The following is a 22,078-nucleotide window of genomic DNA, read 5'->3' as shown; positions in this document are numbered from 1 at the left end:
TCCATTCCCTAGGGATTTATCCCAGGCCTTGTGAGGCTTTCCTTTTCAAGCCCCTGAAATTCCCTTTTATAGGCAAAGTAACTTCCGTTGCTTACAAGGAGGAACCAGAGCTAATGAACACACAAAGCTTTATTAACACTTCCTGGGGGGAAAAATACCTTCCAAACCTCACCTTCCCAAAGAAGACCAAAGGTGAAATGGATATTTATTTGGTTCTTGGCTACCCAGCATTTTTTCCCCATTCTTTTGGTAATAGCACCTTGACCTGGGAAATTTAAATGATCACCTCCCCTACTGGATATAGTTTGGCAGGAAGTTCAATCATAGTATATGCCCTCCTCCGTCAAGGGATGGGCAGAAGGCCCAAACTAGACCAGCTGGATCTTGACTGAGACAGGCTTCTCTGAAATCTAATATGCATATGAATCACTTGGGAGTCTGGCAGGTTCTGAGTCAGTGAGGCCTGAAATCCTGCATTTCTAAAAAACTCCCAGATGATGCCAACAGGTCGCCCTTTGAGCAAAAAGAGAGCAGAGTGGGCAAACAGCTGGAATACCTTCATCCAGATGCAGCAAACCTTTAAAGACTATCAGTCGAGAGCTGCTCTGGATCTGGTCCTCCTTTCTAGAGGAAGGAAGAAGGAAAGCTGGAGGGAGGGAAGTAGAAAGGGAGGGCAGTAAGGAGGGAGAGTGAGGAGCAATTTCCTTTCAACACGCAACTGGGTCAAAGTGCCATTGTCTGTCCCTATAGCCAGCACCTAGTTTTCAGCCTTTATGTGTTGCTGATGTCATCAAAGACATTCTATTTTGTGAGCCCCTTTGGGGGACTATAAAGGCTCTTGGGCATCTTCAAGGTGGTTGAACGTTTCTTTGTCCAGCAACAGCTGGAAGAAAACTTTGGGAAACTATGTGCATAGATGCATGACTGTTCATCTAGTTTTACTGCTTTGGTAAAGAAAAAAGGTCTGCACATCACTAAGATTCTTCGCATTGATGTCAGAGTCTCCATTAATAATTGTTTTGGTTCATTAAGTTGCCGGAAGGCCATGTTTAAAAGATTTGGCATTACAAAATGCAGTAGCTTATTAAAGGGTATGTGGCAGAAGGGAGATATGGTTAAGGGGTGATCTGAACTCCATGTCCCAAACTCACCGTTCTCACAATTCAGATACACAGCTACAAGACAAAGTACAAGTTTCTCAGTGTGCACCCAAGATATTGCTACCAGCTGATAAGGACAATTCAGAAAGTTCTTCCTTAAAAAAAATAAATAAAAATAAAAACAGCCTTAACTTCTCCATGAGGGTTAATCTTTGAATAAAACCTTCAAATGAAGCCCTGGTTCCCAGAGATGGAATGAATGCCTAAGGACATAGGCATTTTTGTGGATGAGGCCCAGCAGCTGGGAATTCCAGGAACTGTTCAGCTCTGGTTTCTCCCTGGCAAGGTAACAGGACACTCTTATGGGATTTCCATCTAGGGCCATATTTGGTATGGAGCAGATTCCATAGTGGAGGAAGCAAAAATATGGGTGAGTTCTGCTTGTCTGAACTGTTCTCACAATTGATAGTTCCAGCTTGCCCAATATTTTGCCCAAATGACTCTGTCACCAAGGCTCCAGTAATTTTCTGACAGTGAATAGTATAAAGTATTATGTTGACTCAAACTTTGGTTTACAATAGGCTTATTACTCCATATCACATAGTAATTTATTAGAGTCCACCCATAAAGAGCAAAACTTGAATCTGTAAGACTTCATTCATTAGTATTCAGAATGCTATTTGAGGGTCTCCCCTCAAAATCATTCTTATAAGGTTAGCAGAAGGCCAGCCCAATTTCATCTCTCCACTTATAAATGTGGATTTTGATCAGAATTCTTTGGCTGCAAGTAACAAAAAGTAAGAGAAACTCACAGGATTGAAAGGAAGGCTGGACAGACAAAAGCCCGTCAGGGAACTTGACAATAGCATAAAATTATTAACAGTTCCCCCAGGCACCACTCCTGGAAGAAGTGAATGAACACCAATCATTTTCCCCATCTTTGCATTGCTGGATACAAAGCCCCAACATCCCAACAGAAAAATAAGCGAGGGATATGAACAGACCATTCACAGATAAGGAAATATGGTGCAGGAATGAGTGTGAGAGTACATTGTGAGATATTAGATGACCAGAGGTGGTCCCTACCCACATGAGGTCACATACATATACTATCAGGTTGTGCCCCCTAGGGCAGGGCCCAGGTCCCACTCCCCTCTCGAGGGCTCCCCATCAAATGCTTTGCATTAAGTAGTCCTTTTAATCCTCAGGACAGCCCTGTAATATAAGTATGATTATGTCTCATTTGTCCAATGAGGAAACTGAGGCTCAGAGAAGGGAGGTGGCTGGCATTAGGCTGTTTAGCTAGGAGATGGCAGAGCTAAGGCTCCCTCACAGTGGTCATTTCCCCTACACATGCTGCCTTGGCTGCTGTATATGGTTGTGTAGTTTATGCATTTACAAGAATACCCAATCTAGAGGCTCGGTGGGGACTGGGCTGAAATCTAACCTGTGATGCACTCAACAAGGCAGCTACCCCTTTATGAACTTGTGCCTATCCAGTGGAAGGGGCTCATTTTTGTAATTTGTCTGGCCAGGGGAGTGCCTCTTTCACTACATTCAGAGAACATTACTGTATGGGCTAGTAGCAGCCTTACCTGCTGCATCTCCCTGGGGTAGGTTGTGGAGGGGATGGGTAGGGGTGGCTGGGAAGGATGAGACAACATAGGATAAAAGGCATTAGCTTGAGAGAGACTGAGGGAAACAAGACGAAACCTTGCAGGATACCCAGATAGATACTCAGAGTAGGAGATTATGTATGGAAAAGGACAAGTTAGGGGCATATCCTCTCCATGGGAATTTACTCAGGCCTATGTGAGCTTCTTCATTCAATCAACGGGCTTGATTTAGGGGGCATCAAATCTATGGGGCTCTACCTTAGGATCTCAATTTGAGGGCTCCATTTAGGGGGGGCTCAATTTATGAGGCTCTCCTGGATGGCTAGGTCCTAGATGTAGATGAGCAATCCACCATACTGGCCTATCTCTGACCTCCTCCTTTCCAACCTTCCTCTCCAGCCACCTCAGCCTCCCACTTTCATGGTCACAGCCTAACCCTTATCCTCAGCAAAAATGGAACCTCTTCCCCAAATCTTGAGTTCAAACATACCACCCTCTAATCATCATCTCCTGGTCCTCTAGCTGATTTACTTTCATACCTACCTTGCATAAGAATTCTTCAAACACATCTCAACCTCTGATTCTTTCACCCCACCACCTTTTCACTGCCCTGCACTCCCCTTGTGCTCTCACTTCCCTCCTTACCTAGTGTGGTAGGCAGAACTCTAAGATGGTCCCCATGATCTCTACCTCCTGGTATTATGCCCTGTATAATCCTTTTCCCTGGAGTATGAGCAGGACTTATGACTTGCTTCTAACCAATAGAATATGGCAAAGGTGTTGGGAGATATCTCTATCTACCTATCTAGCTATCTATCTGGCTTCATCTTGCTAGCATGCAAGGAACTCAACTGCTGGCCTTGAAGAGGCAAGCTGCTATGTCGTGAACTGCCTACGGAGAGGGCCACATGGCAGGGAACTTTGGGCAGACCCTAGGATCTGAGAACCTCAGTTCTATAACCACGCAGAAGTGAATTCTGCCAACAACCATGTGAGATTGGAAGAGAATATGAAATAATATGTGGCTTCATATGAGACCTGAGCTCTGGCCAAAATCTTGATTGCAGCCTGTGAGACCCTGAACAGAGAACCCAGGTAAGCTGTACCTGGACTTCTCACACATGGAAACTGTGATATAATAACTGTGTTGTTTTAAGTTGCAATTTTGTGGTAATTCATTATGTATCAATAGAAAACTAATACACTCAGCTTAGATTTCATTATCCATCATTATAATCACTCCCTTGCAAACATCCTTACTATTCTAGCCCTTGTGCCCAACAGACCATAAAGCAACTCCCAGTAATCCCCACTACCTGGTGTTCATTGTCCTGTGTAATCTCCTCCCATTGAGTGTAAGCAGAATCTGTGACTTGCTTCTAGCCAATAGAATATGACAAAAGTGATGGGATGTCGCTCCCATAAGACTGCATCTTAGCAAATTAGAATTAAAGACACTCTTGCTAGCTTTGAAGAAGTAAGCTGCCTTGTTGTGAAAAGGCCTATAGAGAGGATCATGTGGCAAGGAACTTGGCTTCTAGCAGCTGAGAGCCATCCCCGCCTGAAAGCTAGCAAGAAAATGAGGACCTCAGTCTTATAGCTTCAAGGAAGTAAATTCTTCCAACAGCCTGAGGGAGCCCGGAAGCAGATGTTTTCCCTCGTCGAGCCTCTGATGAGACTGCAGTTCTAGTTGACATCTGTATTGCAGCCTCATGAAACCCTAGAGAAGACCCAGCTAATTTATTCCTAGACTTCTGATACATAGAAATTGTGAGATAATAAATACATTTTGTTTTAAGCCTCTAAGTTTGTGATAATTTGTTCTGTAGCATAGAAAACTAATACAGCCCCTCCCTCCCATCTTAATACTTGCCTGGCCAAACACAACCCAGGTTAGTCACAATGAATGCCCCACCTACGCTACATCTGTATCTGAGCAGCTGAATGTTATTAGAGAAAACCAAAAACCACACAACAAGTCAATTGATTTCACTCTAATTCATTGATTGCAGACCTCAAATGGGCATTAATAGCATAGCAATCCTGCCATGCTCACTTCCCCACTCTCAGAGATTACTATTTTATATCTTCTCTGCACCTCCCAAACCTCCCACATTCCAGCCTCTGTTCTCACCTTCAGCTTGTTGGTTTCACATGACCTTCCATTAAGAAGATAGCTGCATTCAAATGGAAATTCCTTTATCTCACCACCAGATCTACAATCCTCTCTGCATGCAACTTCCTTTTCTTCTGACTTGTCACCTGAAGGAACTATCCCTCTTCATATCAGAGACCAGTCCCTCCACTTCTGCTTTACACTCCTTTCACCTACTCAAGGTCTTTACTCCCTCAGGTACTCCCATCTCTCCTGTATCACCAGGTTCTCTTTTGGGCCATCCTAATAGTGCATGAATGTGCTCTGTTATGTACCATTTTTAAGAGTACTCCTTGAATTCCATGAGACCCTCCTGCTACTGCCTATTTCTCTCTTCCTTTCATAGCAAAACTTCTCAAGACATGGATTACGCATTGCTGTCCCCACTTCACCTCCCATTCATTTTTCAACTAACTCCAGCCTAGTTTTGTACCACTCCATGAAACCTGCTTTTGTCAAAGTCACCAAAGACTTCATGTTGTCAAATCCAACAGACGGGTACTTGTCTTTGCTCATCCTAATTGTGCTCTCAGTAGCCTCTGACATGGTTGGTCAACCAGTTCCTCCTTCTTGAAACATATCTATGTCTTCTCATCCTTCCTTGCTGGCCTCTAAATGTTGACGTTCTGAGCTTGTAGACCCATTGCCCTCTTGTTATCTCCACTTGAATATCTAATAGGCACCTCAAATTAAACATGTTTAAAACATAAATCTTGGTATTTTCCCCAAGTCTGTTCCTCCCACCACCTTTCTCTATCTCAGTACAACTACCAGTTACTAAATTAGAAAACTTAGAATCATGCCTTTCCCTCATCTCCTCCACACTCAGTAGTACTTTACAGAGTACTATGGGTTTTATCTCTAAAACTTGTCTTGAATTTGTCCACCTGTCTGTCTCCACTATCACTAACCTACACCAAACTAGCATTGTCTCTTATCTGAACTATTGTAATAGCTTTCTGACAGTCTCTTGCTTCTGCTTTTGCTTCTCTATAATTCATTTTCCACCCAGTAGCCAGAGTAGTCTTTCAGAAAGGTAAATCATATCATTTTATTCCCCTGCATAGAACATTTTCCATAGCATTTCAAATAAAATTCAAATTTCTTGCCATGGACTAACAAGGCCCTTGCCGTTGTCACACACCTCACACCTCACACCTGTACCTCTTTTCCTCTCATACTAAGTTCCATTAACCTTGTCTTTGTGCTTGTTACCTTTTTTGGAACCATCTTCTTCTGGCCTTCTATCTCCTCCTTATGGGAACAATTTAAATGTTACATCCTCAGAAGTGTTTTTCCTGACCACCATATTAAAAACTGTTCCTCCCTCCCCTGTTATCCTACTTGAATGTAAGCTCTGTGAAAGCAGAGCCTTGTTAGCTCAGAGCTTAATGTAGTGCCTGGCATATATTCAGCACTCAATCAATATTTGGTGAATGAGTAAATGAATGAATGAATGAATGAGGCACTGAGGATTTAAGTGCAATGTACTTCAATGTGAGGACTGAGATTGGCATGAAAGACAGAATACACTGGACAATTAAGGGGATATTTTTATTCAGCCTATTGCAATAGAGAGACCATACATTAATGAGAAATGTCTTAAAGGAAAGAAAGGGAGACTGAAATTTTATGGTGGCAAGTAGACAAGGGTGGACAGTCTAGGAGTCTTACAGGGTGATTAGGAAGAGCAGGGACTGATCTTATCTGAGTCACTGAAGAAAGGGAGAGCTGAGTCTTATCTCAGAATATGTGGGAGCAGGAAAGTCCTTGGTAGTCCTTTCTCAGAGCACAAAGCGTGGAGGAGTTTCGGACCATGGCTGTTTTCCAGGAAGACAGGACTCAGATAAGTTCTGACATTGTCACTGGTTATCTCAATTTTAGTACAGGACCTTGATCTGAAAATTTCAATCTGTGGAATCTATTTGGGGGCCTAGCCTAGGCACTCACTCTGAGGGCCTATATTTGGGTTCAATCTGAACAACCTGAGTGGACCACCTAGTGCTATCATTGGATGTGATTTTGGAGTTTTAGCTTGAGGGACTTGATCTTGAGACCTCAGTTTGGCAGATCAGCTTCAGGGAGATTTATCTGGGAATTCTAATCTGGAAAACTCAGTTTGGAGGCTACAATTAAGGGATTCTGTTTACTAGGCACAGTGAAGGGGCTTACTGTGGATGTAATGGGCTGGTGCTCCATCCAGTGGTTCATTCTGAGGTTGGTAAGGAGTTTCCTTTTGGGGGGCTGAGTGTGGCCTCAGTATGGGGATCTGAAACTTTGTTCTGCAAACTATCTCTTGTACACAATCTGGGAAACTTCTTCAGGGAGCTCAGGCAGGATATTTGTTCTGGAGACATCATTTTGGGGGATTTGGTCTAGAAACTGAACCACTTACCTTATGGTTGCCTGTCTAAGGGCTAAGGCACTGCTAGCTTAGTACTGGGGATTAGTCTCACTGTACTGGTCAGTCAGGAGCTCTGTCTGGATCACTCACTGTTAGGTGCTCAGCATCAGGATTTGGGCTTAGAATGCTGAGTCATTGTGGATCAGACTTCAGCCCAGCCAAGGGAGCTCAGCTGGCATCAGATGCAATTGCATGTAACAGAGAACCAACAAATACTGATGGTTCAAACAAGATAGAAGCCTTTATTTCTCTCATGTAAAAGCAGTCCCAAGGAACTGCCTCACTCTTCCATTTAAATCTTACTGGCCAAAGCTTATATCACATGGTCATCAGTTGCAAGGGGTACTGGGAAATGTAGTCTTTTAGCTGGACTTATGTCCACCCAGCTAAAAATATGGGTTCTGTTCCAAAGGAGAAAAAGGAAAATGTAAGTTGGAATGTGAAGCTAGCAGCCTTGCTGCACAGATGTCTCAGCCTGGGATTCTCAGTCTGAGCCCCTGATTCTGTGGATACCATTTTGAGTACTCATTCTGGGGGTATGAATTTAGGGTCTGAGAGATTGGAAGTTCATTCTGGGGAATCAGTTCCATGATCACAGTTGGGGGACCTCGGTCTAGAAGCTTACTTTAAAGGATTCAGTTCAATTTCTGAGTCTGTGGACAGTCTGGTAGAATCAGTCTACAGATTCCCGTTCTTGGTCTTCCATTTATAGGAAGTTCAGTCTGGGGGTACTAGGACTAGGGGATCATTCTAGTATTTCAATATGAGAGTTCAGTCTGGGAGCCTGATTTTTGGTGTTCTACCTTTGGGCTCAGTCCAGGGTACGTCTGAGTCTCTGAATTGCTAGTCTGGTGCTTCATTCTGGGCATTGGGTTTGTGAGCCCAGCTTTTGGAGGCTCAATCTAAGAGAACTAGCTCAATTTGGGGGATCAGCCTTTATTCATCACATTTGAATTCAGTGTGGGGTCCTCAGTCTGAATTGTCAAGGACCCCCTCTCTCTGCATGCCTATCTGGAGATCCATTTTTGGCATATGTCTTAGGAGCTCTAATATTGGGAGCTCAGTCTAGGGCTTTGGTGTGGGAGCTTCCTCAGGGGAGTCAGTTAAATGGATAATCTAGTAATTCATTCTGGGGCACTTTGACTGAGGGCTCAGTCTTGGAAGCTAATTCTACAAACATAAACCTAAAGTTTTGAGAGTGGGAGTTCAATCTGGCAGCCTCTGGAGTCCACCTCGATTGCTCCCTCTTCCATACAAGTTTGAGGACTCAAACTGGGATATTAGTTTGAGGTTGAGACCTTGTTAGCTCATCTGGGAACACCGTGGCTCCTGATCTCCATCTATATGCTCATTCTAAAAATGGAAGCTCAGTCTGGAGCAATTAACATAATCTCATGTCCAGGAGCTCATGTTAGTCTTGAGAAGCAAACACCAAGATGGGACTAAATGAGCAAGATTTTATCAGGGGAAATGCCCATGACAAAAAATGGGATAGGTGCCATGGAAAGCTGAGAGAGCTATCAGAACACAGTGTAGTCTGACCCAGCTAAGGAGAGAAGGGGGGGAGGTTGAATGGAAGTGTTCTAGACGGCTGTGCAGTTCAAGGAAGGTTGGCAAGGCTGTCTGGGATTCCTGAACCAAAGTCATCAAAGTATCTCTGCCATACTCAGGCTAGGAGTAGCTTGTGGGAAGCATGGTTTTTGCAGAAATGTAGGGATGGATTTCAGAACACAGCAGCTGTGCACTTGATTACTTATGCTCCCTGAAGTCTAAAAAGTCTATGAGATGGGCACCCGGGTGGCTCGGTTGATTGGGTGTCTGCCTTCGGCTCAGGTCATGACCCCGGGGTCCTGGGATTGAGCCCCGCATTGGGCTCCATGCTCAGCGGGAAGTCTGCTTCTCCCTCTCCCTCTGCCCCTCCCCCTGCTAGTGCTCTCTCTGTCTCTGTCTCTCTCAAATAAATAAATAAAATCTTTTTAAAATAAAAGAATTTAAAAAAATAAAAAAATAAAAAGTCTATGAGATGCTTTCTCATGGCTACCATTGGATACATACTGGTGGTTCTTTCTGGGGATTCCCTCTAGGGCTCATTCTGGGCACGTTAATTGGGGGCTCAGACATTAGGTTTTCATTCTGGAGGAACTTGTTTCAGAACATGGGCTCACTTTATACTTACAGTGAGGAGATGTATCTGTGGCCTCAGCATGTGAGGGGTCCTTTTGGGAACTCAGCCTTGGACTACTTCCAGATATCATCCTTATCCTCCTTCAAGGAGCTAAATTTAGGGTCTCAATCCCATGCCTCTGCCTAGAAGCTCATTACAGGGACATGACTTTGAGGGCTTAAACATTGACAGTTCACTCTTGAAACACCCAAGGATTCAATATGGAAGCCTGATTTTTGGTCTAAGATATGACTGAGCCTCTCACCAAGTGATTGCCCGGCTCAAGGCTCAGTCTGGGTGGCTGGGTCTGGCCTGCTTTGGGACAATCAGATTTTTGGAGTTCAGTCCAGGATATTTTAGCTTGAGGAGCCAAGCCTAGGGAATTTCCGTATGATGACTTCACCTGGGGATCTCTGTCTGGTGGGCTCTGTCTTGGGATTCCAGGCTGGGTTCTAGTATGAAAAATTTCCATCTGGAAGCACCTGCTGCATTTAGACACTAGCAGTTCAGTTTGGCAACTCAATCTGTGTTTTAATCTTGGAGCTTAGTCTCAGGTCTCATGTTGGGAATTGAGTTTAGGCTTAGGTTTTGGGAGTTCAGTCTTTACCACATCAATCTGGTTCTCTTCATCTGAAGGCTTGTACACTCTAGAATAAGGTCTAGAGTAGGAGTAGAGTAAGTGTCATGCATAGAACTGAGTGAGCATTTAGATGTGAAAAAATACATCTTATTTTCACTAACCTCCAATGAAATTAGGCATTTCTTTCAATAATAAATGTAGGCAACCAACCACAGTAGTATTAGCAGTAATACTAATTTGTCACCAACACACATATTTTTCATAGCAGATCTTTTTTTAAGAAAGATTTATTTGTTTACTTTATAGAGGGGGAGGGCAGAGGGAGAGGGAGAGAGAATCTTGAGCATACTTCACGCTCAGCATGGAGCCCAACGCAGGGCTCGATTTCACGACCCTGAGATCATGACCTGAGCAAAACCAAGATAAGATGCTTAACTGACTGCACCACCCAGGCACCCCTAATAGCAGATCTCTTAAAATGTTATTTACAATCATCATTAATTTGAAATCACAGTAGTCACTTAACTGCTAACCTGCTAGTAGAGCATTGTATTTAAGGCATTAATAAAGAAACATGTATATTACAATTAATTTTTGTAATGTTTTGATAACTATATTTTAATATAATTGGTTTCCTTTGTAACCTAGATTTTATTTTATGCACTTAAAATCATTAATCTGGGAAGGGACATATTGGCTTCACCAGATTGCCAGATGGGTTCAAGGCACAGAAAAGGTGAAGTTTGTCACTTAGTATACTCAACCTTGGACTTCAGTCTCAAGGCTAAATCTCAGGGTTCATTCGGAGGTCTTGGTTTGTTGGAGCCCAGAGTGGGGCTCCAAGTGTAGATATTTCTAGAAGACCTACTGTGATATTGTAATTTATAATAAGAAATACATATTTGGTCTTTGACCCTGTTCCTGGCACAGAGTTCCTAAAATCTTTGTAACCTCCTGAGTGATGAGAACGGTAAAAGGTATCTATTGTTATGTTAGTGAGGTGACTTTTGGAAAGCCCCTAGGTAACAAAGGATGGGGGCTGGTTGCCTATAGAGCCAACCCTGTGATTAGAAGTTTGGAAGTTTCAGTCCTCTTGCGAGAGGAGAGGGGCTGGAGGTTGAATTCAATCACCAAAGGCATTGCAGACACCACTGCCCTGGAGCCTCCCATGCCACCAGCCATGGTCAACCTCACTGTGCACATTGCCGTGGATAGTGAGCCCTTGGGCTGCATCTCCTTTGAGGTAAGGGACCTGGAAACCAAGAAGTGACTGCTCATCTAATCCATAAAGCTGTTTTAACAGATTGCAGCTCTTTGCAGACAAAGTTCCAAAGACAGCAGAAAACTTTCATGCTCTGAGTACTGGGAAGAAAGGATTTGGTTATAAAGGTTCCTGCTTTCACAGGATTATTCTGGGATTTCTGTGCCAGGGTGGTGACTTCAAACGCCATAATGGCACCGGTGGCAAGTCCATCTATGGGGAGAAATTTGATGATGAGAGTTTCATCATGAAGCATATGGGTCCTGGCATCTTGTCCATGGCAAATGTTGGACCCAACATGAACAGTCACCGGTTTTTCATCTGCACTGCCAACACTTGAGTGGTTGGATGGCAAGCATGTAGTCTTTGCCAAGGTGAACGAGGGCATGAATCTTGTGGAAGCCATGGAGCGCTTTGGGACCAGGAATGGCAAGACCAGCAAGAAGATCACCATTGCTGACTGTGGACAAATCTAATAAATTTGACTTGTGTTTTATCTTAACCTCCAGACCATTCCTTCTGTAGCTCAGGAGAGCACCCCTTCACCTCCATCTGCTCGAAATATCCTATAATCTTTGTGCTCTTGCTGGAGTTCTCTGGGTTCCATATTTTCCTTACTCCAAGTCTAGTTGGATTGCAAAGTGAAGTTTATGATTATGAAATAAAAGCTGAACAACAGCACCAACAACAAATCACCAATGTCCGATCATGCTTATGTAATGAAGCCTCCATAAAAACCCTGTCAGAGAGCCTCTGGATTGATGATCACAGGGAGATTCACAGAGAGCATGGAAGGTCCCTGCTCCTTCCCACACACCTTGCACTATGCACCTCTTCCATCTGGCTGTTCCTGACTTATATCCTTTTATAATAAACCAATAATCTAAACTTTAGTTAGTTTGTTTATTTATTTATCTATCTACACCCAGTGTGAGGCTCCAACTCATGACCCCAAGATCAAGAGTCACATGATCTTCTGACTGAGCCAGCCAGGTGTCCCTAAACTGATGATCTAGTAAGTAAAATGTTTCTCTGAGTTCTGTGAGCCACTCTAGCAAATTAATTGAACCAGAGGAGGGGGTTGTTGTGCCCACCCATATGTAGCCCTTTGGTCAGAAGGGCAGGTGACAACCTGCACTTGTGTTTGGCATGTGATGTGTGTGTGTGTGGGGGGGGCAATTTTGTAAGACTGAACCTTTAACCTGTGGGATCAGAGGCTATCTCCAGGTAGGCAGTATCAGAAGTGAGTTGAATTGGAAGACACACAGCTGATGTCAGAGAATTACTTGGTGGTGTGGGAAAAACCTCCACAACACACTGGAACTGGTGACCAGCATCTTACCTACTCTCTCCATATACATTTGAGGCCTTAGACCCTGGAAACTCATGCAGAGGTGATTAATCTCAGTATCTTTGGGCTTCTTTGAACTCAATTTAAGTTGCTGAGTCTGTTGGAATGAGTCTCAATAGTTCTGTAGGAGTTCATGGCTCCTGAAGTTATCAGCCTGGGAACGCTCATGGTTATCATTACACACCATGTTGTTTTCTGCCTCTGTGTCTTTGTATATACATTGTTTCCTCAGCATGAAAGTCTCTTTCTCTCTCTCTCTTTTTTAGTAACACATCCCACCACCTGGCAAAATTCCACTCAAACTTCTAAGAATCAGCTCAAGCATCATCTCTGAGAGCCTGCCACAAGCCCCGAGGCTGGGTCAGGGGCCCCCTCTGCTGGACTCTCATGAGCCCCAGTGCTCCCTTCTCCTCACATTGCACAGAGATGGATTTATTAGAGAACTAGTAAAGCTTAAGCCTCAGCACCCCATACTTACACAGGCCACTTCCGAGTCCCTGATTATTGAGCACTGTCAATTGGAAGAGCATTTAAGATTTGTCACTGCACAAGAACAGTTAAAATACCCTGAAATTTTACAGCTCACATGTAAAGAAACTAGATAGAGGTTCCCCCAAATTTAACAACAACCTTAAAATTTACCTTACTAATAACAAATTGTGAAGTCAAAACTTTTCTAAACTACCAATAAAAATTTTTATCAACTGAATGACATTGAATTCAATTGAATTCTTTGTATTCTCTCTAGAAAATGTTATTATAAAACAATTGTCCTATTCATTTAGAAGAGGGTATCAAGGAGCTTGCAACCAAAGCAAAAATTAGTGGAGATGGGGCGCCTGGGTGGCTCAGTTGGTTAAGCAGCTGCCTTCAGCTCAGGTCATGGTCCCAGGGTCCTGGGATGGAGCCCCACAGGGGTCCTTGCTCAGGGGGGAGCCTGCTTCTCCCTCTCCCTCTGCTGCTCTCCCTGCTTGTGCTCTCTCTGTCAAATAAATAAATATTTAAAAAAAATTAGTGGAGAGGCAAGTCAAAAAATTGATAAAAATATTTTATTTGGGGGGTTTGAGAATGTTTATGGTATTTGTCAGTTTTTTTAAATTTTTGTAATTTGTAACATTTGTGATTTCTTTTATAAAAATAAAGCAATACTTTCACACCTAATTTGTACTATTTCTCTTAAACACAGTTTGCAAAATTCTATCTGCTTCAAGCCCTCTAACACCTAGATTCACCCAGAGCACTGATCATTCTCTAGGGTCCTTGGCCAGTCTTGCATGACAGACTGTAAACTCCTTAGGCATTTGATCAAACCCCATGTGTAACCCAGCAGCATTCAGCACAGGCCCAGGCACAGAAGTTTCAGTACTGTTTGTTAACATGGTCTAGTCCAAAGTTTGCAATCCTTGCTGTGAGAAGAAAGCACCTACGCTATTTTTCTAAGAACAGCTTTATTGAGATATTATTTATATGTCATAAATTTCACCCATGTAAAGTGTAAAATTCAGTGGTTTTTAGTATATTTACAGTGTTGTGCAACTGTATTCGTTTGCTAGGGCTGCCATAACAAAGTACCACATACTGGTGGCTTTAACAACAAAAATTTATTTTCTCGAACTTCTCAAGCTTTGAGACCAAGGTGTCAGCAGGTTTGATTTCTTCTGAGGCCTTTCTCTTTGGTTTGCAGATGTCTACCTTCAGTGTTTACAGAGTCATTTCTCTGTGTATCTTGTGTCTCTCTCTATGCCCTATCTCCTTTTCTTATGAGGACACCAATCATATTGGATTAGCATGTACCTCTAAGGCCTCATTTTACCTTATTTACCTCTTTAGAGGCTCTGTCTCCAAATACAGTCACATTCTCAGGTATTGGGGGTTAGCTCTTCAACATATGAATGGAGGGGATGACACACAACTCAGCCCCCAACAGCAACCATCACACATCTAATTTTAGAACATCTTCATCTCCCCCCAAAGAAACCCCATTTCTCCCCCTCCCCAAGACCCGGGCAACCCATTAACCGATTCTCTATCTCTGTAGATTTGCCTATTCTGTACATTTCATATTAAATGGTATCATACAATATGTAGTCTTTTTTGGCTAGCTCGTAGTGATGCCACCTCTTTCATTCCTGATTTCAGTAATTTGAGTCTTCTCTCTTTTTTATTTAGCCAACCTAGCTAAAAATTTGTCAATTTTGTTGATCTTTTCAAATAACCAACTTTTGTTTCACTGATTTTCTCTATAGCTTTTGTTTTCTATTCCATGTATTTTCTGTCCAATCTTTATTATTTCCTTCCTTCTGCTTGCTTTGGGATTACTTTGTTCTTCTTTTTCCAGTTTCCTAAGGTGAAAAGTTAGGTTATTAATTTGAGATCTTTCTTCTTTTTTAATATGGGTGTTTATAGCTATAAAATTCACTTTAAGCATTGTTTTAGTTGCATTTCATAAATTTTGGTGTGCTGTGCTTTCGTTTTCATTCCTTTCAATTTGTTTTCCAGTTTCCCTCATGATTTTTTCTTTGACCCATTTGTTATTTAGAAGTGTGTTAATTTCCACATATTTGTGAATTTCACAAATTTCTTTGTTATTGATTTCTAATTTCACTCCATTGTGGTGGGAGAACAAACTTTGTATGATTTCAATCCCTTTAAAGTCTATTGAGGCCTGCTTTATGACTTAGCCTATGGTCTGTCGTGGAGAACGTTCCAGGTGCACTTCAGAAAAATGTATATTCTGTTGTTGCTGTTGGGTGCAGTGTCCTATGGGTGTTAGGATGCTTTTTTTTAAAATGCAGATTTTAAGGCGATGCTCCCTGAGGTTGATTCCTCTGTCCCAAGGCCTGGAATCCGTATCTTTATTAAGTTCCCACATTTTTCAAGAACCCATGGCCCCGCGCGACCTCCACTCCTGGCTTCCTTTGGTTTATTACATAGGCGTAACCGAGGTGATGTCATCCATTGCTCTGACAGACCTTTCTATTGCTCTAGTCTTGCTGCCAGGTCCGCGGAAAGGCACATCGGCGTTCTCAGGTTCGGCTTTCGGCTCCTTCGGCCTGGGCCGTGCTGCGCAGCGATTGGGCCTCCTGGGCATCACGTGGTCTGAGGCCGGATGATGGCAGGAGCTGGGGAAGATTCGCGGGCGCTCTTCGGGGCTGGCGTCCGCGCGGCGCTGGAAGCCTGGCCGGCCTTGCAAGTGAGTGGGGCCACGGCTAGGATAAAGGTTAGGGTCTGGGGCAGAACAGGAGTTGGCTGGACTTCGCGCCTGAGGCTCCACCGGGCCGCATAAACAGCCAACCCTACACCTCCCCAGGCCGGCTTCCAGGCTGACGTGGGCTCGGGCCTATGTTCGCAGATCGCTGTGGAGAATGGCTTCGGGGGCGTGCACAGCCAGGAGAAGGCCGAGTGGCTGGGGGGTGCAGTAGAGGAGTACTTCTTCCGCAATGGTGAGTGAATGTGAGGCGCTGCGACCTGTCTGTGGGGCGTGGGGAGGAGGAGGCGGGTCCTGGGGAGCACGCACTTCCTCTTGAACAGTTGTGGGATGGTACCTAACTAAGGTCGAAGTAGAATGAATGCAGGCTTTGGGAGTCAGAATCTTGAGTCAGTCTGATGCCTTACAGGCTGTGCCATTGACCCGCGGTATCACTCTGGACAAGTTATTTTACCTGAGACTCCGTTTCCTAATTCCTGAAATGGATATTAAAGTACCCATCTCAGCACTGTCCAATAAAAATACAGTGCGAATCACATCATGTCATTTAAAATTTTCTAGCAGCCGCTTCAACAAAGTAAGAAGCAGCAGATGAAATTGTTACTGAACTCAGTATATCTAAAGTATTTCAGCAGGTAATCAGTATAAAAGATTACTAATGAGATATTTTACATCCCTTTTTAGTATTGTTTTCAAAATCTGGTGGGTATTTTACAATTTTAGCACGTTCGCAGTGTGGCCTAGCCACATTTTGAGTGCTTAGTAACCACATTTGGTTATTTAGACAGCAAAGATCTACACCTTTGTTGTGTCTTGAAGGTCATGTGAGAATAGGGGACCCTGTAGAGGGTCTTTTGCATATTAAGATTTTTACAAAATTCTTTATTCAGGTATTTAGTCTTGTAGATGACATTAGGCAGAGTTCTTTCAAGGAAATTTACCATCTAGTGATGGAGCCACTTAAGTAAGTAGGCATTTACACTCGGGGTGATAGATGTTCTAATAAGGAGGAGCTCAGGGTGCTTGGGTAGCCTGAGACTGAGGAGGCTTCTTTTGGAGATTGTTCAGGGAGGTAGTGATTGGATTGAGTCTTAAGGAATGAAAAGGAGTTAACTAGGTGGGGGAGACAGAGAGAGCAACACACAAATAAGTTCTGTGGTATGAGAAGATTATGTGTTATATTTGGAAAGTGGCAGGGAGCTCAGTATTGGAGTAAGGGTGTGGGTGCGCTTGTGGGTATAAGGAGGGTAGGAGTGGTTGAGAATGAAGCTGGGGGTGTGGGGAGGCCCCAGGAAGAGGTTAAGACGTGAAAGACCTTACATGCCTTTGGTTTTGTCTGTTAGGCCAGCATTTGCCAAAATGTAGGCTGTGGAAGACTAGTTCTGTGAAGAAAAAGCTTCTCCAGTCAAATTATGTAAGAACTTTTTTTCAGCTCCTCCTTAGGAGTCATAATAATCATTAACATAATAAAAGCTTGGATAAAGATAAGAACCACAAAAAAGAAGCCTCTTTTCCTTTGTTTCCCATTAGCTTTCTATGGATAGCTTCCTTTAAAAACCAGCAGGACAGCTATTTCTGAAAAGCAGGATATGAAACACTGCTGTAGGTGATAAAAATTCATGGGCCCTTTCTAAGGTGAGTAATGGGATGGGATTTGTTGACTAGAAAGTTCAGAAAATAATCCGTATGGAGCATGGACTGGAGAGGGAAAGACTGATGAGAAGGTTATTTCTGTCTAGAAAATAATGGGGCCCGAACTAGGGCAGTGGCAGTAGCAATGGATTAGGGCCTTGGAGATTGTTTGGCTGTGAAGAGGGAGGGAAAAGGAGGCAGGTTTCTGGTTTGAGTCACTGGGTGGATTAGGTGCCTTTCATGGAATAGAGGAACCCTGGAGGACGAGAAGTAGGTTTGAAGGGTAAGGTGATGAGTTTGGCTTTGGATATGGAGGGCCTGAGGCATCTGTGAAACAGGTAGAGTGTAGTCTGGGTTGGAGACAGCTTTGGGGGATATTAGATGAGAGTGGTAAGGAAAGTCAAGGGAGTGAATTGAGCTCTCCCAGAGGGAAGGGAGAGTGAGGAGCTTTGTGGAAGACTCTCTTGAGTAATTCTCTAATTCAGAAAAAGTAGAGCATGGGCCCAGAAGGTAACTGAAGCCTAGAGGGGAGGGATTAGCCAAAATCACACAGTAGGATGTTGATGGCAAGGCTGTGATGATTTCATTATTGGAAGTACGTAACATCCATTTTTTTCTTACCTATCCCGTTCAGTGGAGCCACAGTTGTGAAGGGTTTCTACATTTCAGAAACTTCAGCCCTTGAGTGATGGAGATTAACATGGATTATGGGTCTCTCCTGTGTTAGGCATTATTTAGGGGACTCCTCATAACAGACTTCCAAGAAGGCCACTATTAGCCCCACTTTGTAGATGAGAAAACAGGCACAGAGATAAGTAACTTGCTCAAGGGCACAGAGAGGAGGCCAGTTAAAATAGGTCAGATGAAAGAGGGTGAGTGTGGTTGGGATGCTGTGGGAATAAGAGGGTTTGGTAGGACGCAGGAGATTGGAAATTAGGTATTTATATTTAGTGTTTGTTTGGTGGGTTTTTAAAAATCACGTAAAAACCTGGAGTACAGAGCACTACAGTGAATAAAAGGCTCACTGTTTGGGCCTTTACCCACCAATCACATGTGGACTCACCAAGTAGGTATTGAATAGTAGTGGGCCGGAGTGATTCAGTTGGCTGGTCTTTGCTTTCCTACTCAGCTGACTTGGAGCTAGATGAGGTGGAGGATTTCCTCGGGGAGCTCATGACGAACGAATTTGATACAGTTGTGGAGGATGGGAGTCTGCCCCAGGTGAGCATATCGTGGACATAACTGCCATTTCCCTGCCCGCAGTCTTTCCTCTCCCTAACTGTCTGTTTTTAGGCCAAGACTCTTGGGTCTAACCATTCTTTTCTTGAGTCCTGCACAAGAACCTTCTGTGACTCCCTTTTGCCTAAAGGGAAAAGTCTCGTCTTCCCAGGTCTTTCCAAACTCTGCCTCTTCTCCTTTATTTCTCTCCATACAACATTCTCAGCTGGGTCCGTTCTTCACCCCCATCCCAAGGGCAGGTCAGGCCAGGTACATTTCCACCCCTCTTCTGGTTAACATTTCTCCCCATCAATTCCTGCTGGGATTGCCTTCTCTTTTACCTCTTCTGTCTTTCAAACCGAGTTCTAGTGCCTTCCTTGCTAGGAAGCTCTCCTTCCGTACTTTAGGCTCTTACCTGAGTCTTTCATACATGGTTCCTTCATTAGTGAACTCCTTGGGGAAGAAAAAGCCCCATTCTCTTCTGGAAAATCCCAAACCCCTCCCTACTCTTGCTGCAAACACGTGCTGGTTGTATTGTAGGTTCTCTAGAAAATCCAGGCTGGTTGAATGTTTTCTTGGTAGGTGAGCCAGCAGCTACAGACCATGTTCTACCACTTCCAGAGGGGTGATGGGGCTGCTCTGAAGGAGATGGCCTCTCACATCACCCAAAGAAAGTGCAGGGTCAGAGCCACTGCAGTTACAACAGCCAGAGAAACGGATGAAGATGATGCGGACAGCGTGGAGGAGATGGAGGTGAAAGGGGTGCCCCTTGGGTGGGGAGATGCAGATACCTTCAATTTTCTGGGAAATCAGCTAGTTTCATAGGGAAATGATGGGGGGGGGGTATATTATCCAGAGAGGGCAAGGAACTTTCCTAAGGTCACACAGCCAGTCCTGGCAAAGCTGGGAAGAGAGCCTGGGTCTCCAGTGGCCACAGCCAGCGGGTGTTGTATTTAGCTCTCTCCTGTATTTCTCCTCCAGGTCACAGCTACGAATGATGGGGCAGCTACAGATGGGGTTTGCCCCCAGCCTGAATCCACTGGTCCAGACTCCCAGACTATTAAAGAAGAGGATATAGTGGAGGATGGCTGGACCATTGTCCGGAGAAAGAAATGAGTGGGGCTGGAAATGGTTTGGGCCCTTGCTTGCTAGTTGTTTTGAGACTTGTCTGTAGGGGTTTGGGGGAGGGTTGTGGACTCCTGGGCTGGTTGCCCCATCTCCACCCTCTTCCTGTTCCCCTGTCCAGTTTCCTCCAGGGGAAGAAGAGCGCTAGGGTCCTTGCTCTCTAGGTAGTGTGGCCTGGTTCACCACATCCCCTTGGGCCTTAAGTTACTATCTGCACGATGAGGCCTGGTTTCCCAGCACATTGCCTCTCAGGTGCGGTCAGTGTGAAGAGGGAGGGATGAGCGGGTGAGGGCGTGACTGGAGGAGAAGCTAAACACTGGTTGACAGTGGCCAGGTGGATCTGTGAAGGGAGAGGACCAGCAGGAGAACCAATAGCCCTGCTGGGTCAGGAATGGTGAGATGAACTTTCAAACCAGAAGCAAGATGAGTCGAAGATGTGAACGAAGATAGCTGTGGTACCTCTCCTTCTCCCCCCGCCCATACACGCACAGAGCAGCTCTGTACCCCTGGCCAGAAATTGGAACCTCCCAGGAACACTCCCTTTCTGCAGCTTAGCCTCCAGTCCTGGGTTCCTTCAGGAAGTCTAAGACTTTGGCTAGGTGGTGAGCTTGGGGGACCTGGGCTTTGTTTTCTGGCTCCTCCAACCTCTTTCTGTACACTTATCCAAATCCTGGGATGAGGCTTAAAACCTCAATGAATAGTACCTTATTGTTTAATCTGTGACTTGACCCGTGGAGAGCCTTGGAATCAGCCTTTTAGGAGCCGGGCTTCAGAGCTCCATAGGGGAGCAGTTTCTGGGCCCATCCTAGCAGCCTGTTACTTTGAACAAACAAACAGATGGACAAATGGAACACAGCAGCACTCTGAAAGTTTCCATAAGCCCGAAATAAACTGTATTTTTCTTTAAAAAAAAAAACAAAACAAAGAGTATCCATTGTCCTCCCCACCCATTCCCCTGTCCTGCCCTGTGGCCCTGCCATGGGTCTGGACGATAAAATACTGGGTAGCCTTGGGGCCGGGTGGAAGCTGTAAGCCATGGGAGAGGCAGGAGGGGTCTGCCCCCCGCCCCATGTAACACGTGTAAAGACACCGGCTGAGGGGGCAGGGCTGGGCCAGGGCCGTAGGGTCAGTGGCAGAGCTGGCACTTGAATCCAGATCTCCTGCCTCCAGTGCTTTGGGGGGAATTGGGTGGAGGCAGGATCTGTAGGGTGTTGAGGGGATGGGGGACAAAATGGCCTGATTCATGGGGGGGTCTAGCAACAGCTCCCACCCTTCCTGGGGACAGGGATTTTAAAAAAATTAACATCACCGTAGGAATTTTTTTTAAAGCCCATGTTTTGTGAAAAGATGAATTAAAAAAACCCAAGACCCAGCACTGGGGATTGAAAGTGCCCATGATGGGAGTTCAAGTATTGACTGAGCTGGGAGGGAGGGGGCTGGGGCCCCCCAACTGGACATGGGCAGCTAGGGTGTGGGGCAGGGGGCCCCAGTTCCTCCCAAACCCTCTAGGTCTTGTCTCGGGTCTGGGGGGCTTCGGAGGGTTCAGCAGTGGCTCCTGAAGCTGCCACCGGTGCCTCCTCCATCTCCCTGTCCTCAGACAGTGTGGGCCCTGGGCAGAACGTGTCCCCACGGCCTGCCCGACCGAGCACTGCCATCCAGCGCCGCTGCAGCTCCTCCGTCTCGGGGCTGAAGTACCAGCTCAGGTGGCTCTGGGTGATCTTGAAGACGTGCCTTCTGTCAGGCCGCTCCCCTGCCTCAGGAGGTCCCACCTCAAAGCCAATGAGGGGCAAGCTGCGCTGGGCTTTCACATCCTAGGGAACAGGACAGAGCTGGGGTCACCTTGAGTTTGGGCTTCTCACTAGTTTTGCATCTACTGAACCCTTCTTTTCCTTCCCCTGCTCAGGAACCTTCCGAGGCTCCACTGATAGCAATAGAAAAATGTCAACTGAGGCAACTAGCATGCAGGCTAGTTCAAATACCTGTTTCCTCCCACAACCAAAACCAGTTGGGCTAGTCTCTTTAGCACATACCAAATGTTTGCAGGCCTTTGTCTCGGCTCTTGCCTCCACTTACATGTTCTTCCCCGCTCCAATTGGACCTAGCAGTGCCTAACCTCCACTCTGGCTTCCTCCAGGAAACTAGCTCCACCAGCTCACCCCGCTTTTCCCTACACATGTTGGCCCACAGTCACTCCTCGTCTTTACTTGGTCTTTGTCTCACAAGGGTAGGGGTTCTGATTTCCTCTTACCCTTACCCAATCCCCC

The 22,078-nt window shown here is 44.9% G+C and overlaps 2 protein-coding genes and 1 pseudogene across 5 annotated transcripts in view; 2 read left to right on the top strand and 1 right to left on the bottom strand.

Moving 5' to 3' along the window:
• Window positions 1-11,199: 11,199 nt before the first annotated feature.
• Window positions 11,200-11,756, top strand: LOC116628106 (annotated as a pseudogene).
• Window positions 11,757-15,720: 3,964 nt separating this feature from the next.
• Window positions 15,721-21,251, top strand: TSR2 (TSR2 ribosome maturation factor). 3 transcript variants are annotated; one of them, XM_032398198.1, is made up of 5 exons: window positions 15,721-15,824; window positions 15,984-16,074; window positions 18,601-18,692; window positions 19,272-19,442; window positions 19,671-21,251. In XM_032398198.1, exons 1-5 carry the CDS (start codon window positions 15,741-15,743, stop codon window positions 19,803-19,805), a joined length of 573 nt encoding a protein of 190 aa, XP_032254089.1. In that variant the 5' UTR covers window positions 15,721-15,740; the 3' UTR covers window positions 19,806-21,251. The 3 variants fall into 3 exon arrangements, with proteins under 3 accessions (XP_032254089.1, XP_032254088.1, XP_032254090.1); XM_032398197.1 differs by having other exon boundaries at window positions 15,942-16,074; window positions 19,671-19,829; XM_032398199.1 differs by lacking the exons at window positions 15,721-15,824; window positions 15,984-16,074 and adding an exon at window positions 17,216-17,474.
• The window catches only part of FGD1 (FYVE, RhoGEF and PH domain containing 1), a 40,456-nt gene continuing 39,628 nt past the window's right edge, over window positions 21,251-22,078 (bottom strand). For both annotated transcript variants that reach the window (XM_032398195.1, XM_032398196.1), the window contains one exon: window positions 21,251-21,625. In XM_032398195.1, coding sequence (XP_032254086.1) covers window positions 21,320-21,625 — 306 coding nt within the window. In that variant the 3' untranslated portion in view covers window positions 21,251-21,319. The remainder of the gene's footprint in view (window positions 21,626-22,078) is intronic.

The sequence above is a fragment of the Phoca vitulina genome, unplaced genomic scaffold, assembly GCF_004348235.1.
Source record: "Phoca vitulina isolate PV1807 unplaced genomic scaffold, GSC_HSeal_1.0 scaffold111, whole genome shotgun sequence".
Taxonomy (NCBI): domain Eukaryota; kingdom Metazoa; phylum Chordata; class Mammalia; order Carnivora; family Phocidae; genus Phoca; species Phoca vitulina.
Note: the sequence above shows the minus strand (reverse complement) of the source record. Positions and strands in the feature narration are given on the sequence as shown.